This window comes from Ovis canadensis, chromosome 7 (genome assembly GCF_042477335.2).
Source record: "Ovis canadensis isolate MfBH-ARS-UI-01 breed Bighorn chromosome 7, ARS-UI_OviCan_v2, whole genome shotgun sequence".
NCBI lineage: Eukaryota > Metazoa > Chordata > Mammalia > Artiodactyla > Bovidae > Ovis > Ovis canadensis.
This window is the reverse complement of record NC_091251.1, coordinates 70,061,855-70,078,427: the sequence shown is the minus strand read 5'-3', so window position 1 is coordinate 70,078,427 and position 16,573 is coordinate 70,061,855. Positions and strand designations below refer to the sequence as shown.

The 16,573-nt window shown below is 41.0% G+C and overlaps 1 protein-coding gene across 1 annotated transcript in view; it reads right to left on the bottom strand.

The window, feature by feature from the left end:
- Positions 1 to 13,872, bottom strand: part of TRPM7 (transient receptor potential cation channel subfamily M member 7) — a 106,801-nt gene extending 92,929 nt beyond the window's left edge. The window contains exon 1 of the mRNA XM_069596525.1: positions 13,433 to 13,872. Coding sequence (XP_069452626.1) covers positions 13,433 to 13,435 — 3 coding nt within the window. The 5' untranslated portion in view covers positions 13,436 to 13,872. The remainder of the gene's footprint in view (positions 1 to 13,432) is intronic.
- Positions 13,873 to 16,573: the final 2,701 nt, after the last annotated feature.

Below are 16,573 nucleotides of genomic sequence, written 5' to 3'. Positions count from 1 at the left end.
TATTTTTACTGGTTGTTAAAGCAAGATAAAAGATTTGTTTGGAATTTCTCCCTGTGAGCTTACTTGCAAACAAAAAGGCAGCTCAGTCCCATGATACAGTAATGAAGTCCATCAAAATCAGATTCTAGAACTAAAGATTTAAGATATGCAAATAACACACTAAAACAGTGGCAATATACAAGCATGAGAAGCACTCAGATTGCTTCAGTATGAACTGTATGTTTTTTAAAAGACTAAATTATTTGCAATTCATGAGCATAGGCCTAAAGCCTACAGTATGAATGAAAGATGGGTGAAAAGTGAACACAACATGAGCAAATTTATTAATTAACAATACAGTGGACCTTTTTAAGGAGTTCTGTCAAGAGGAAAACACCTTAGGGAGAACTTGAAAATATATGGCTTAGATAAAGGTTAAGAAATGCAATCTTGTACAATTTACATCCCCCTTTTTCGCAACTCTTTATCTTGACTGGATAACTAGGCAGAAAGCTAGAAAGAACAGAGTAGACTTAAACACTATCAGTCAGTTTTACCTGATGGAACTTATGGAATGCTCCATTCACAACAGTGGGCTTTCCAAGTGGCACTAGTGGCAAAAAACCTGCCTGCCAACGCAGTAGACGTAAGAGACGCTGGTTCAGAAGATCCCCTGGAGGAGGACATAGCCAGCCACCCCAGTATTCTGGCATAGGGTCGCAAAGAGTCGGACACGACTGAGCAACTTGCACTTAGAGATTAAGAGCCAAATGGTAAATATTTTAGGCTTTTTGGACCACTTACTGCCTCTATCACATACTGTTTTGTTTTTCAACCACTAAAAAATATAAGAACCATTCTGAGCTCAGGCCTTGGCCAGAACACGCCTTGGCCAGAGTTGGTACACATGGCATAGTTTGCCAACCTATGCTCTAAATCTCACAAAAGCTTCCCACAAAAAAATCTCACAATTCCACTGAGCCAATTCAACCTAACAAGTCTATGCCACGTCCTTCAGATTCTTCCCCTGCATTGTTTCTTGGATATTATTAGTGTCCCTTCTACCAGGCCTACAATCCCAGTAGACCCTTGTATTAAGAGTTGCTTTCTAAAGACAGGAAAAATGAGATGGGGCTAGAGAGTTTTAGATGTACATGAACAAAGTTATTTTTTTCGGTAGGAATTTCAATAGAAAAGGCATTATATAAATAGATATAAACATGAAAATCTAAACATTACTGAGGAAAAAAATATCTAGTGTTTGAGTACATATACCTAGCTTTCTTCCCCAGAAATGGTCACTTTCAATCACCAACAAACTAAAACACTTGAGTCCCTTCTAGTACTCATTTGGGGCTTCCCTGGTGGCTCAGATGGTAAAGAATCTGTCTGCAATGCAGGAGACATGGGTTCAATGCCTGTGTTAGGAAGATGCCCTGGAGAAGAGAATGGCTAATCACTCCAGTATTCTTGCCTGGAGAATTCCATGGACAGAGGAACCTGGCAGGCTACAGTCCATGAGGTGGCAAAGAGTGGGACACAACTGAGCGACTAACACTTTCACTTTCTTTCAGTACTCATTTGTCTATTATGATAAAATATAAAACTACCCAAACAGGAACACTGTTAAATTGTAGGACCTGGTAGAAATGTACTCAGAGTTAGTTTCATTTTATCATTCTTATCAAAAATAATAAACAAACAGCCAGTACTATCTCTTCACAACTTCAAATCTTTCATAGTAGTCTCTGACAAATCCATCCAAAACTTTAGCAAACCCTCTGGCTAAGTCACTTACATGGTGTCACTCTGATGCTCACAAATTTTTATCATATTTTGTGCCTACAGAGACATACAAAAACATTACCACACTTCAAGACTATCACAGTTTCCCCTACCTTCATTACTCACCAAGTTTTTTTCAAGGGTTTGCCACCTCTCCTGTTTGTGTGAACACCAAATGTAAATATATTCTCCCCATACACACCAGTTTTATCATTTATGGCATTCATTGATTACATTAGGGTTTGGCTTCCTATGCCTGACAGTGACATATCCCAGCTGATAATGGCAAATCATTCCCAATAATAGGTTTCTATAATTTTTGAAACTCTTGAGTTTCTGCTCTACCATCAAGTATCCAATAAAATGTGCCCTGGATTATAAATACATATAAAAATTCCTAATTTTATACTTCTTTTGCTAGACTGCATTACTGTATTTTACCAAAAGATGGCACACTACAAACACAAATCTGAAAATTCCTAAACTTAAATGTTCTAGGTAAAGTAAAAACCAACTATAATAACCACAGAATGTTAGCAAAAGAGGGAAACGTGATCTTCAGTGGTAAAAGAGATCAGATTCTGGAGTTCAGAATAACCTGTTCATTGTTGGTTATTCTATTAATGCAACCTTAAGTGTCTGAACTTCTGTTTCCTCACCCATAAAATAGAATGACATACCTATTGCACAAAGTTGCTCTGAAGATTATGATCCATGTTTTTAGCAAAATGCCCCCCACACAGTCATATCTTAACAATGCTTCAAAATTCAATTATAAATTCTTCCTATCTGTCTCCTAGCAATAAGGGGTATATATGCTACAAATAAGTCTACTAACCACATCCTACTCTTCAAACAAATCAGTACCAGCACACCCTTCTTGACTATATAGTGAAAATTGAGGCGGGGAGGGGGGGGGGGGTGCAGGGGGAAGGACTGCTTTAAAAGTTCTACTTCAAGGTAACACTGAAATTCAATCAATCTATTTTTACAACTAAATACACCCAACAATTCTATATATTAATATTAGAAAGGAGCCTCCAGCTATGGAGCTTCTATTGGATTAAAGCTCTGAAGATAATAACCATAAACTCAGGATAAAAAAAAAAAAAACTACTTAGCAGCACTGAACAGGCAACCAAAAGCAGGAAGGAATTAGATGAAGTTTGTACTCAGGATAAAGGAACAGTACTGAGTGAGTTTCCTATTTTATGGCTAAGAGAGGCCCCACTGCATACCTACTAAGTAGCTAAAACTCCAATAGAAATTCCATAGTTTTACTGGCTTGAAGAACCAGAATACAAACTTCAAGGTGATAACAGCAGCTGGAAAGTGATGGGGAAAGTCCTGCATAGGACAGAGTCACAAAAAAAGGGAACCCTAAATGCTGCATATTAACACTGCTGAAATCTAGCTGACCCATGAAGCATGCATACATGGGGCAGATTCCAAGCAGGTCAGTTAAGAATAGAGTAACTAACTCAATAGATATTTTTATTGCCCATTGAAGGAGTCAGAGTTTGGAATGTGAGTACAGTCAGGTTAATCAACTACTATCCTAATGTGTTCTGACTGCCATGAAGTGAAAAGTGAAGTGAAGTTGCTCAGTCGTGTCCAACTCTTTGCGACCCCATGGACTGTAGCCCACTAGGCTCCTCCATCCATGGGATTCTCCAGGCAAGAATACTGGAGTGGGTTACCATTTCCTTCTCCAGGGGATATTCCCGACCCAGGGATCGAACCCGGGTCTCCTGCATTGGAGGCAGACACTTTAACCTCTGAGCCACCAGGGAAGCCTGACTGCCATACAACTACCATAAGACTTAACTTCGGTTTCAACAACCAAAATTCATTTTCTCCAAGTTCTAGAAACTGGAATTCCAAGATCAAGGAGCCAGTAAGGTCTGCGTCTGAGAGCCCCTCCCTGGATTGCAGACAGCTGTCTTTTCACTGTGTCCTCACAAGGTGGGGATAGGGAGCAAGCTCTCTGGTCTCTGTATAATGACCCCACCTTCATGACTCCTCTAATTCTAACTACTTTACCAAAGCCCTGTCTTTAAATAACATCAACACTGAGTTTTGGGAAGACACAAACATTCCATCAGTAGCAACTACTTTAAAAGAGAAAATCAATAATCTTCAGAGGACTAAAACAGAACTCACAGTCTCTCCAAGATAACATTCACAACATCTATGATATAATCAAAAATTACTAGATATAAGAAGAAACAGGAAAATGTGACCCATATTCCAAAGAAAAGCCAATCAAATGAAAAGGAAGCTTGCCTACTAATAAACTGCAATAGCTTACAAAAGTTAAATGATACTGCAGATCTAGAAATTCTGAGTTCTGCGGTAATTTTGTACACTGGAAAACATGTCCGTCAGCAAAGGCATAATGACAAAGAAAACTTAAGGCTAGCTTGAAGCAAAATGTTGAAAATGGCTGGCATTCTTTGATTTCCTCAGTAGGAGACCTGGCACTCAGGCCCCTACTCTACAGAGTTCTGCTCTTTTGCTTAAAAGGCTGCCAATCACTTAACTAATTAGATATTATTGATAATTCAGATGTGAACTCTCCGAACAGGTTTTAAAGACACTGCTGAAAAGCTTCGGTGGAGTAATAAATAGTTGGTAAAGTTTTACACATTAAAAAATAAAATTTGGTTAATTGTTTTCAATATAAAATTAAAAGTTTTTTTAAAAACTGTTTTTGTCATTTTAGTGACTACTTTTCTAGTCTGCTCCAATAAACTGTTAGACTTTTGCCAAAAATAAATAAAAACAATCAGATTCATTCCATGACTGTGTCTGCAAAGAGAGTCCAACTTCTATATTTAATCTTATTTTCTGTTGGTTTTGCTGCCCTGCTGACCTCATGGAGATTGCTACCCTGCCTGTGTACCACTACAGTACTGCTCCAATTTAAAAGACAGAAAATGTCTGGTAAAGGTAAGTATGAGCAGTTGCCACTGTGCCATTCCATGGAGTCCAACATATTAAGTAACTGAAGATAAGACATTGAGTCTAAAAAGTGACTAACTTTAATTTAGCTCAAACAGCAGTAATTTATTTCTCGGGTATTCTAAAAAGAGTCTAACTTAGAACAATTTATCATTTTACCATAAAGAATTTTTATTAAAATGAAAAAGGATCAAACTTATTGTTTTATGAGAAAAAGAATGATACATATGTTGGCAAAAAATTTAGTCTCATACAAAGTCAGGAAATGTTACAGAGACACCTAAGATTACTAAAAAATCCAAATAAATACACTGACAAAAAAGACAAACAGAACAATGGAATAAATCACTTGGAAACAGAAACTTGCACTTAAGAAAACTTGGTGAGTGCTAGAGAGAGCAATGGGCTTCCCTGATGGGCTCAGAGAGTAAAGCGTCTGTCTGCAATTCAGGAGACCTGGGTTTGATCCCTGGATTGGGAAGATCCCCTGGAGGAGGAAATGGCAATCCACTCCAGTATTCTTACCTGGTGAATCCCATGGACAGAGGAGCCTGGTAGGCTACAGTCCATGGGGTTGCAAAGAGTTGGACACGACCCAGCGATTTCAGAGAGAGCAATACAAATCAGGAGACAGTATGATTATTATATGTATACATTACACTAGAATCCAAAATGAATACTAGATGGGTTAAGTCATAATGTGGAAAAGCAAAACTTTACAACTTCTACCAAAAATAAAAATAAATAGCTTTATGACTTCAAGATAAGAGAAAGTTCGGGCTATAATGAAAATACTGATAACTTATTACACTAAAAACCAATATACATCAACAATCTAAAAATAAGTAAATAGTCCACCGTTAACAAAATAAAAACTTAAAAAGTTAGAGACTGGAGAAGATATCTGTAGCTCATAAAACAAAAAACAACAAAAAATACTGTCCAGACTACATACAGAACTTCTACGAGTAAATAAAGAAGGAAAATAAAATTCATTAGAAAACTGAGCAAAGGGAATTCACCAGAAGGAAAGAAACCATAGCCAGAAACTTTTAACCTGAAATGACACACAACATTATTCATGGCCAGGGACATGCAAATTAGAACAATGAGGAACTACTTTACATTCATGGGTCGGGCAAAATAGAAGAACCTAAGCAATTAAATGTTGGCAAAGATGTTGGAAAAAGACAGGGAATTTTTACACAGTTCTAGAGGGAGTGGAAACTGCACAACTACTTTAGTCAACACTCCAGTAACACCTACAAAGGTGAAGATGCACCTACCCCGTGACCCAGCAACTCCATTTATATACTTCCTAGAAAAATTCTCATGATATACACAAGAATGTTACATCATTAATAAAAAACTGGAAACAACCTAAATGCCCAGTAACAGTAAAATGGATAACATACAGTATATTCCTACAGTGGAATAATGTGTAGCAGCTCAAAGGGATAAACTAAACCTTACATGTATCAACATGACAATCTCCAAAACCTAATTTCATTAAAATGAAAAAAAAAACAAAACAATAAGCTATAAGGATATATTGTGCAGCACAGGGACTATATCCTGTATTTTATAATAACTTTAAATGCAGTATAATGTATAAAAATATTGAATCACTGTTGTACACCTGAAACTAGTACAATATTTTAAATCAACTATGGCACCCCACTCCAGTACTCGTGCCTGGAAAATCTCATGGACGGAGAAGCCTGGTAGGCTGCAGTCCATGGGGTCGCTAAGAGTCGGACATGACTGAGCGACTTTCCTTTGACTTTTCACTTTCATGCATTGGAGAAGGAAATGGCAACCCACTCCAGTGTTCTTGCCTGGAGAATCTCAGGGATGGCGGAGCCTGGTGGGCTGCCAACTATAGGGTTGCACAGAGTTGGACACGACTGAAGCGACTTAGCAGCATACTTCAATAAAAAACCAAGATCCATAAAAAGATGTACATAATTCTACATATACCAAAGTTAGGAACACCAAAGGACCAGAACATAGCATATATACTCTAAGTAGCAACACTACAAAAGCATCCAAAGGCATACTCCAGTATGCTTGCCTGAAGAATTCCATGGACAGAGGAGCCTGGTGGGCAACAGCCCATGAGGTCACAGAGTCAGGCACAACACTTTCACTTTTTCAAAGCACTTAGAACAATGACAGTTAAACGCTAGTATTAGTCCCTTAGTAGTGTCCGACTCTTTGTGACACCATGGACTGTAGCCCACCAAGCATCTCTGTCCATGGGATTCTCTAGCCAAGGATACTGGAGTGGGTTGCCATTTCCTTCTCCAAAATGCTAATATGCTAATACATGTTAGCTAATATTGTGAAAATTTGTCTAAAGCCTATCACACAGGTTTTTTAGTCAGGAGTACCTTCTGGGTAGAGTATCTTCCAGGTACTGAAAACATGAAAGAAAGTGAAAGTGGCTCAGTCGTGTCCAACTCCTTGTGATCCCATGGACAATACACTCCATGGAAAATTCCAGGCCAGAATACTGGAGTGGGTAGCCTTTCCCTTCTCCAAGGGATCTTCCCAACCCAGGGATCAATCCTAGGTCTCCCACATTGCAGGCAGATTCTTTACCAGCTAAGCGACAAGGGAAGCCCAAGAATACTGGAGTGGGTAGCCTATCTCTTTTTCAGAGGATCTTTCCAACCCAGGAATCAAACCGGGGTCTCCTGCATTACAGGCAGATTCTTTACTAAAGGAAGCCCTTCCAGGTATTGGGTATGGTGAAATACTCAAAAGCAAGGAAGACCTGGTTCACATACTAAAGGGTAATTCACAGTCCTGTTTTTCTATTCTAGTGAATGTTTCTCCAGTCTCCTCCTTGCAGTAGCAGTCTGCTTCCCAGATAACTTCTATCATTTCTAGTGTGCTACCGAACTGCCAGAGGAAAGTAGGTAAGTAAGCCTATTAAATTTCACTTTGCACATATTTTTCAACCAGTGAACTCTGGGCTCAAGGTTGCCATATTTCTGATAATGGCTTGGCTCAAAATCTTTTTTTCCCTTCTATGAGGAGTTGGGCTTCCAAAGGTTGAAGTTTCCAGAAGTGTGGTAGCTGGGATAGTTGAGGTGTTACGAACATGTTTTCATGACGCAAGGAAGGACAAACAGTTTAATCCGAATACTGCTCCTGGAGTCAAGTAGAAAAAAGATTATCATCTGCCTTTCACAGACACAGTAACAGTGATGCTCGTAAAAGAGTGTGACTTGGCAAAAAATGCTTCAGTGAATAGGCATGTCTATCAGTTTCAAAGAACTGCTTACCTCCATATCTAAAATTTCTTTAACAGGGTTCTAAAACCTTTAAATGGTCAGGAAACTAAATACATGTTCCCCCAAAAGATTCAGAATAATTTTCTAAATCCAAGGTGAACCAAACCAAAGGGTGAACAAAATATATAAATGTATGAACTTAAACCAAATTAAACCAATTGTTTTTATAAAGACAAACTAGAAGAGGTCCAATTCTCCAAGTCACAGTTTTTACCAATATTCAAACTAATCTAATAATTTGCAAAGTACAGTATAAAAGTGATACACATCTAAGTTTTTTTTTAATACTAACTCACATAAATGACTCAGTTCAAATTCCCACAGATAGCCAAAAGTTGCTCATATTCTAAACAAATCTCAACCACTCTGAAGTTTGTCTCCAGGCATCAAAGTTAAAACAGGTATTTAAAAAGCTGTTACCCACCCCCCAAAAAAACTGTACAATTTAATCACATGCTGAAGGGTTTCCCCCATCACCCCTGCCAAAGGGAGAAAGAGAAATCCAGAATGAAATAACTAAGCAAAGGCAATAATCATCAACTGCTACTATTATGTGAACATATGATGGGAAACTTCACGATTAAAAGATCAGGCAGCTGACAACAACAACCCACTGGATAATCTTTAACACCCCAAAGAGAAAAACCGCCACAGTATGTGCCTATTAATGTAATTCAATACAAAGTACTTCACTACCTGTTAAGCAGTCTTACCAAAAATCAAACAAGAATCTAAGAGTCTTAAGATCAACCACGAGTTCACAGGAAATACAGAAGAGAAAGGAACATGCTACATGATGCCACACGGATACATGCAACAAAATCCCAACTGTGAGAAATTCTGCAGGGCAAAGGAAATGCATTCCCCCTCCACCCCCATTAAATGGTAAATCACAAGACTGGAAAAAAAGCAGTTGGCAGGGAGACACAGAGACTAACAATCATTTATCAAACCAAATGCTATGTAGACTTCTTTGGACCCTGATTCAAACAAATCAATTGGGGAAAAAAAATAAGAATTAAGGCAATATGCTGAATATTTAATGATATTAAAGAATTATTAATTTTGAGGTGCTAATAGTACTGTAAGAGATTCCTAGGAAGTGCAGTGGTAAAGAACCCGCCTGCCAACGCAGGAGATGCAAGAGACTCAGGTTTGATCCCTGGATTGGGAAGATCCCTGCAGATAGGAAATGGCAACCCACTCCAGTATTCTTGCCTGCAAAAACCCATGGACCACGAGCCTAGTGGGATACAGTCTGTCGGGAAGCTAAGAATCGAACACGACTGAGCACAACAGTACTGTGCATTTACAGATGAACATAATGAAGTATTTAAAGACCGAACATGTCTGTGATTTGTCTTTAAATTATCCAGTTGATGGAGAATGAGAGAGTTAATAGAAGAAACAATATTCACGTTTCAAACTGTTGAAACGGGTCATGGGTATATGGTGATTCATTTTACTATTACACCTTTATATGTTTCAAATTTCCCACATTAGAATGTTAAAGAAAGAGAATGTCAGAGCACTGTATCAAAAATATCTATGACTGGCAAAACTCTCAAAATTAAATCTTAAGAGGTTTTTGCATCAATAGATCTTCATTTAAAAATCAAAATCAAAAATACACATTTTAAGTACTGCCTTTAAACATTACATTGTGCACGTATTAAAATAACGACTTCAGCTATTTCATGTTTTCATTTTATGTCTGGTTCTTACTACTGACATGTGCCGACACATACACAAACACCCTTCCCCGAAGGAACCAAGTTCTGAATATTCTAACTCCTACTAAACACCTCAGTTGGTTCCTTCTTTCCATCTTCTTTATTTCAAGTCCTAAATATTTTGCTCAGAATGTTGCTAAAGACTTCTTATGATCTGTTTTTAGTTTAAACACACAGCAATTCACCTTCCATACTGTTCCTTCAGTGGATCCTTAATCTCCAGAATAAAATCAAGACTTCTCTTCCTGACATACACTGCCCTCAGAAAACTGGTCCCTGCCTATCTTCATAACACTCGCACTAGTTCACTGTATCATCTCATACTCTACTCATTCTAAACTATGTACAGCACTTGTATAATAGATCTCAGATGAACTATGGATGCTTCTTCTCTTCTAAAGCTCAGTTCCCTTAAACTAAAACCACCAATTCTACATCTCTTCTACTTCCAGGTTAATTAATTACTATTGCCTCTTCTCAGGTGGTCCTACTGGTAAAGCACCTGTCAGTCAATGCAGATGTATGAGACACTGGTTTGATCGCTGGGTAAGGAAGATCCCCTGGATGAGGGCATGGCAACCCACTCCAGTATTCTTGCCTGGAGAATCCCATGGAAAGAGGAGTCTGGCAGGTTACAGTCTAGGGGGTTACAAAAAGTTGGACACAACTGAAGCAACTTAGCACACACGGTACAAGACTCACCTTTAATATCAGCTCCTTTGCAAGCTTACCCAGACTTCCTTTTCTGTCTGATTACCCTATACTTTTACAATAATCTACGCAATAATCAAACCAGTCAATTCTAAAGGAAATCAGTCCTGAATATTCATTGGAAGGACTGATGCTAAAGCTGAACCTCGAATACTCTGGCCTCCTGATGTGAAGAACTGACTCACTGGAAAAGACCCTGATGCTGGGAAAGATTGAAGGCAGGAGGAGAAAGGGAGGACAGGATGAGATGGTTGGATGGCATCACCAACTCAATGGACATGCGTTTGAGCACGCGCTGGGAGTTGGTGATGGACAGGGAAGCCTGGTGTGTCACAGTCCATGGGATAGCAAAGGGTCAGACATGGTTGAACGACTGAACTGAACTCTTGCTTCTTTGCATATCTATACTGCCCTTCAAGACAGAGTATCATAGAATCTGCAACACAGTAGACACTTAAGTATTTGTTTTGTGAAGTAATGTAGGCATCTTCCTTTGACAACAGACAGGTAGTCAGTTCTTACATAAATAACCAGAATGTAACTGGTTTGAAAGTAGGAAACTTGTCTATCACATCTCTGCCACTCCAGTGCTGGGGAGTGCTGCGTGCTAAGTCATTTTAAGTCATGTCCGACTCTATACTTGGAATATAGTAAATATCAAGTGTTAACCAAATGAATAAAACAAATACTTCTAAGAGCCATAGCTTTTAATTCTGTAAGAAATTTTATTCCATGCCAGTTTAACTTGTATTTCTTGGTATTTTTTTGTTTTGTGGTCATTTGGCTGATTAGTTTCAAAGCAGTGCAGAACATTCTTGTACACTTTCTCTTAGTGTCAAAGAAGAAAATGACTACCAGAAACATAAGTCTTAAACAGATTTTACAGTAGGAATTATAACTACAACATACTTAGGGAAACTTTCAGGTCACAATGTTGACTTTAAAGTTTAGGAGGATCAACAAATTATCATTATCGGAGAACCTCAGTCTTAGGTTATCCTAAGGTTTCACTACAATTGGAAATTGTAGGCAAAATCACAGGACTCAACAGCAGTCAGGACCCAAGAAACATAAAAAATAAAACCAGATTCTTCTTGTCAAATTTTAAACTGAGAATTTCTCCCTGTAGAAACAATAATGTTGTATACAAACATGTTGTCTGGGAGAGTGCATTTGCTATATACACATATATAAAAGGACAAAGTGGAAACACAGCAAACACAAGAAAAACTCAGACCACATCTTAAATTTTGAAAGCTGCATTTCAATGTATGTAAACAGCAAGACATTAAGAGGCTGGACTTAAAAACAGCACCTGAGGTAAGACTAAGAAATTGACTTTTACTAGAAAGTCACTAGAAATAAAGTCATCTGGTTGCTTTAACAAAACAGTAGGAAGCGATGGTTTTGAAGACGATGAATCACCTTCATTTCCATTTTCTAATGTATCTAAATTTTTTCTGAATACTTAAATGGTATGTTCAATGTATGCCATTTACCATCTAAGAAAATGAGAAACATCACTGAAGAGTCAGTATTAATGCTTTGCTGGTTTTTTTTTTAATAAAAACCACTTTGATTCAACCCCCCACCGAAAAAAAAAAAAGCTTCCCTTAAAATCCACTTAACTAATAAATGTTAAAGTTTAGCGTTGGTAGATGAACTTAAATCCTTTTTAAAAATTATGAAAAAAGGTAAAATTTTTATTGACTTTACATTTACCCAAAAAGGTGGAAAATAATGGAAAGATGCACTATTTAGTCAAAGCATAACTATATTCGTGGTTTCAGTTTTGTGTGGCATTTGAATTAGTTTCTAGAGAAAAGTAGGCCCGCAAGACTCCGGCAGAGGGAGAGTTTTTCGCCTGACGCCTATCTAGTTCAAGTACTGACCAGGAACACCTACCCGCTCTTTCAAGTCCCTGATCCAAACGACTTTTTTTGTAAGAAATTTTCTAATTTATTCCTGGCCTTAACAAAAACTTCTATCAAAAAGCTGCAATGCGCCGCATCCCTCTCTGCACCTTTGGTTTAAAACACGACCAACCCTTCTCTACAGCAACGAAGGAGGTGGTTAGACACAAACCCAGACAACGCATCGCCTCGCGTACCTACAGCAGCGCCCCAATAAAACCCTTATTGTTTTTCGTGTCGCACTCTTTGCGATCCTATAAACTGTAGCCCCCCAAGCTCCTCTGTCCATGGGATTTCCCAGGCAAGAATACTTGAGTGGGTTGCCATTTCCTCCTCCAGGGGATCTTCCCAACCCCAAGGATCGAACCCGCATCTCCTGCGTTGGCAAGCGGATTCTTTACCACTGAGCCACCCGGGAAGCCCAATAAAAACAATTATTGCTAAAGAAAATTCCAAATCAGAGCTAGCGGCAATATCATCAAATCCCTCCTCTTTGGCTCTAAAAGAAAATGTACCTGTGGAGTACTCGTTGCGCAGCCAACAAGGCACAGTTCCAAACCCGTATCCTCTATCCCTTTTTTGTTCCCTTCTCAGCCCTCCCTCCCCTTCCTTGCGGAACTTGAGCAGAGCATTTGGCTCCCTTATCAGCCAGCAACAAGCGCCAGGAGGAACGCGCTCCCGGGAGATGCGGAGCTTGGAGGCTGAGCGCTGCGTCTGGGGCGCTGCGGCCGCTCAGCTCTGCCAGGTCCTCCCCGGCTCGCGCCTCTGCCGCCTCGAGGGGCCTTACCCGGGGCCCGGGCTCCGCTCAGGGGATTCCCGCGACAAGCTGTGGCGCCAGATTTGCTACCTGCTTCCTGCCCCTCACCCGCTAAAAGAACCGCACTCCCGTCCCGTCAGGGCAAGTCCGGAAGCCTCAACGCAAAATCCGAGATCTTTCGCCCCAGGAAGAGCAGCTCCGCTCACACATTTGCCAGCCGAGTCCTCCTGCTTCCCTGATCGCAACCCCCGGGCCATTCCCCCACAGGGGCCTGAGTGGGTCCAGTACCATTCTCCTCACGGGGCGGACTCCGGAAGGGCAGCAACTCCACCTCCTCCTCCTCCGCGGCCTGTAGCCATCTATCGGGAAGCGTCTCCGGAGGCGGCAGCAGAGGCCGCCGGACAAGGACAGCCCAGGGAAACCTTCTCAGAACTAACTCAGCTCCGGCGCTAGCAGCAGAAACCGAGTCTTTCATAATTGTGCGACCAACTCCTCCGGGTGACTGGCCACAGGGACGCGCCCGCGCCCGCCTCCGCCGGCGACGGGGCTGGAGACAGACCACGTGAGGGGCGCGTCGTGTGCGTCGCCGCCCGCCGGGCGGGTCACGTGGAGGGCGCGCGCTCCCTCGTTTCCAGGCCGCGTCTCAGCGCGCCGCGCGCGCACGCGCCGGGCACGAGCGCCCTGCCCCCACCGCCCGCGTTAGCCGAGTTGGGTAGGTTGTTCTCCCCAGGTCTGCGTGGGCTACTTAGGCCGGACTTCCACAAACGTCTGTCTCAGCTTGGGGAGTGGAACTTAAGGAAGCGATAGCTGAGGGTTAAGGTTCCAGACCTCTGGGACCCTGGCGGGAGTTGCGACGTGGTCTCATTTCTGCTTACTCGGCCTGGCCTCTGTCTGCATTCTGAGCAGCTTTCCCTAGCCCTTTGGCTGTGCCTCAGCGAGGGTGGAGGCCTTAGAAGTGACTCTCTCCTCGTCCAAAATGCAAAATTGTCTTACCCCAAATCATGTTCTTCCTCTAGCTTCCTCCGTTTCTGCCAGCAAAAATTCTTCTGTCTTTAACTGTGGGTACTAGCCTTTCCTTCCTCAGAAAGCACCCACAGGCACGCATACACCACACACCTAAACCAGAGAGTGCAGGTTTTCTTTCTTTCTTTTGCTCTTGGTAAAGCGTCTGTCTACAATGTGGGAGACCTGGGTTCGATCCCTGGGTCGGGAAGATTCCCTGGAGAAGGAAATGGCAACCTGCTCCAGTACTCTTGCCTAGAAAATCCCATGGACGGAGGAGCCTGGTGTCCATGGGGCCGCAAAGAGTCGGACACGACTGAGCGACTTCACCTTCACCTTTGCTCTTGCACCAGCCCAGGTTTGAAAATTAGGGATAATTTATGAAATGTTGCTTTTCATACTCCAGAAAAGCGTCAGGAGTTCCTCTGTCTGATCCTGTGTGATGTGATTTTGTTAAATCTTTTAACTGCTTTCTTGAGGAATAATTGACCTACAGCAACCTATGCATAATAAAATATACAATTTGACGAGTGTTGACATATTGATATATCCAGGATAGCATCATACTGAAGACTGTGAACGTATTCATTACCCCCAAATTTTCTTCCACTCTTTAATTCCTCCATCTTGTCCCTCCCCATCACTGCCTTTTAAGTGAAAAGCAGTCAGTCAGTCGTGTGTTTGCGAACCCGTGAACTATACAGTCCGTGGAATTCTCCAAGCCATAATACTGGAATGGGTAGCCTTTCCCTTTCTGCAGGGGATCTTCCCGAACCAGGAATGGAACTGGGGTCTCCTGCATTGCAGGCCAATTCTTTACCACCTTAGCCACTGGGGAAGCCCTCTTAACAACTACTAAGGTGCTTTCAGTCACTATAGATCAATTTGCACATTCTAGTGCTCAGTCACTAAATCATGTCCGACTATTTGTGAGCCCATGGAGGACAGTAGCCCACCAGGCTCTTTTGCCCATGGGATTCTCCAGGCAATAATACTGAAGTGGGTTGCTGTGCCCTTGTCCAGGGGATCTTCCTCACCACCCAGGGATCCAACCTTGCATCTTTTGTATCTCTGGTGTTAGCATGCAGGTTCTTTACCACTTGGGCTTCCCTTGGGGCTCAGCTGGTAAAAAAATCCGCCTGCAATACAGGAGACCCGGGATTGATCCCTGGGTTTGGAAGATTCCGTGGAGAAGGGAGAACCTACACACTCCAGTGTTCTGGCCTGGAGTATTCCATGGACTGTATAGTCCATTGGGTCTCAAAGAGCCGGGCACAACTGAGCGACTTTCAATTCTTTACCGGTAGCGCCACCTGGGAAGCCCTTCACCAGCATAGAGTTTTATGTAATGAAATTATGCCCTATGTACTTTTGAGGGACAAGGGGAATCTGGCTTCTTTTAGCCAGCATAGCTATAACTTTCTATTCACTGAAGTAGAATATTCTTTTCTTAAATATTTTTAAAAATGTATTTATTTCTTTGACTGTACCAGGTCTTAGTTGCGGCATGTGAAAACTTAAGTTGCAGTATGCAGGATCTTTAGTTGTGGCATGTGAACTGTTAGTTGCAGCGTGTGATCTGTTAGTTGCAGCACATGAGATCTAGTTCCCCAAAGAAAACTGAAATTGGGCACACCTGCATTGGGACCTTGGAGTCTTAGCCACTGGACCACCAGGGAAGTCCCTGAAGTAGGCACTTCTCTTCAAAAATTGATCCACCCATTGTTTTTCCTAACAGGCTTTCGCTATACTTGTGAACAAGCTTTAAGTACAAATGTAGCCTGGAGATATTTCAAGTTCCATTCCAGATTGCTGCAATAAAGTGAATATTGCAATAATCTGTGTCATACAATTTTTTTGGTATCCAGAGCATATAAAAGATGTATTTACCCTATACTATGATCTATTAAGTATTCAGTAGCATTATGTCTTTAAAAAGCACATACTTTAAAAATACTTTATTCCTTAAAAAATATTAAGCATCTGACAATCTGACAACACAGTGTTGCCACAAACCTTCAATTTGTTTAAAAAAAAACAGTATTTTTAAAGTGCAATAAAACAAGGTATGCCTTATCATGTATAAAAAGAAAGTACAAAGCGTTAGTAGCTCAGTTGTATCTGACTCTTTGCGACCCCATGGTCTGTCCATGGGATTCTCTAGGGAAGAATACTGGAGTGGTTGCCATTCCCTTCTCCAGGGGATCTTTCTGACCCAGGGATCAAATTGAAGTCTCCTGTATTGCAGGCAGATTCTTAACCATCTGAGATACCTTATTTTGTGGGACCAAAGTTAAAAAAATGTTTTAAAACGTGTCATATCCGTGCTACTAGATTGTCAGCCTCTTGGGGAAGGGATCTAAACACTTATCATCTAGATCTCAGCAGGGCCTATATACTTCCTACCTTTGGGGAGTTTATAATCTG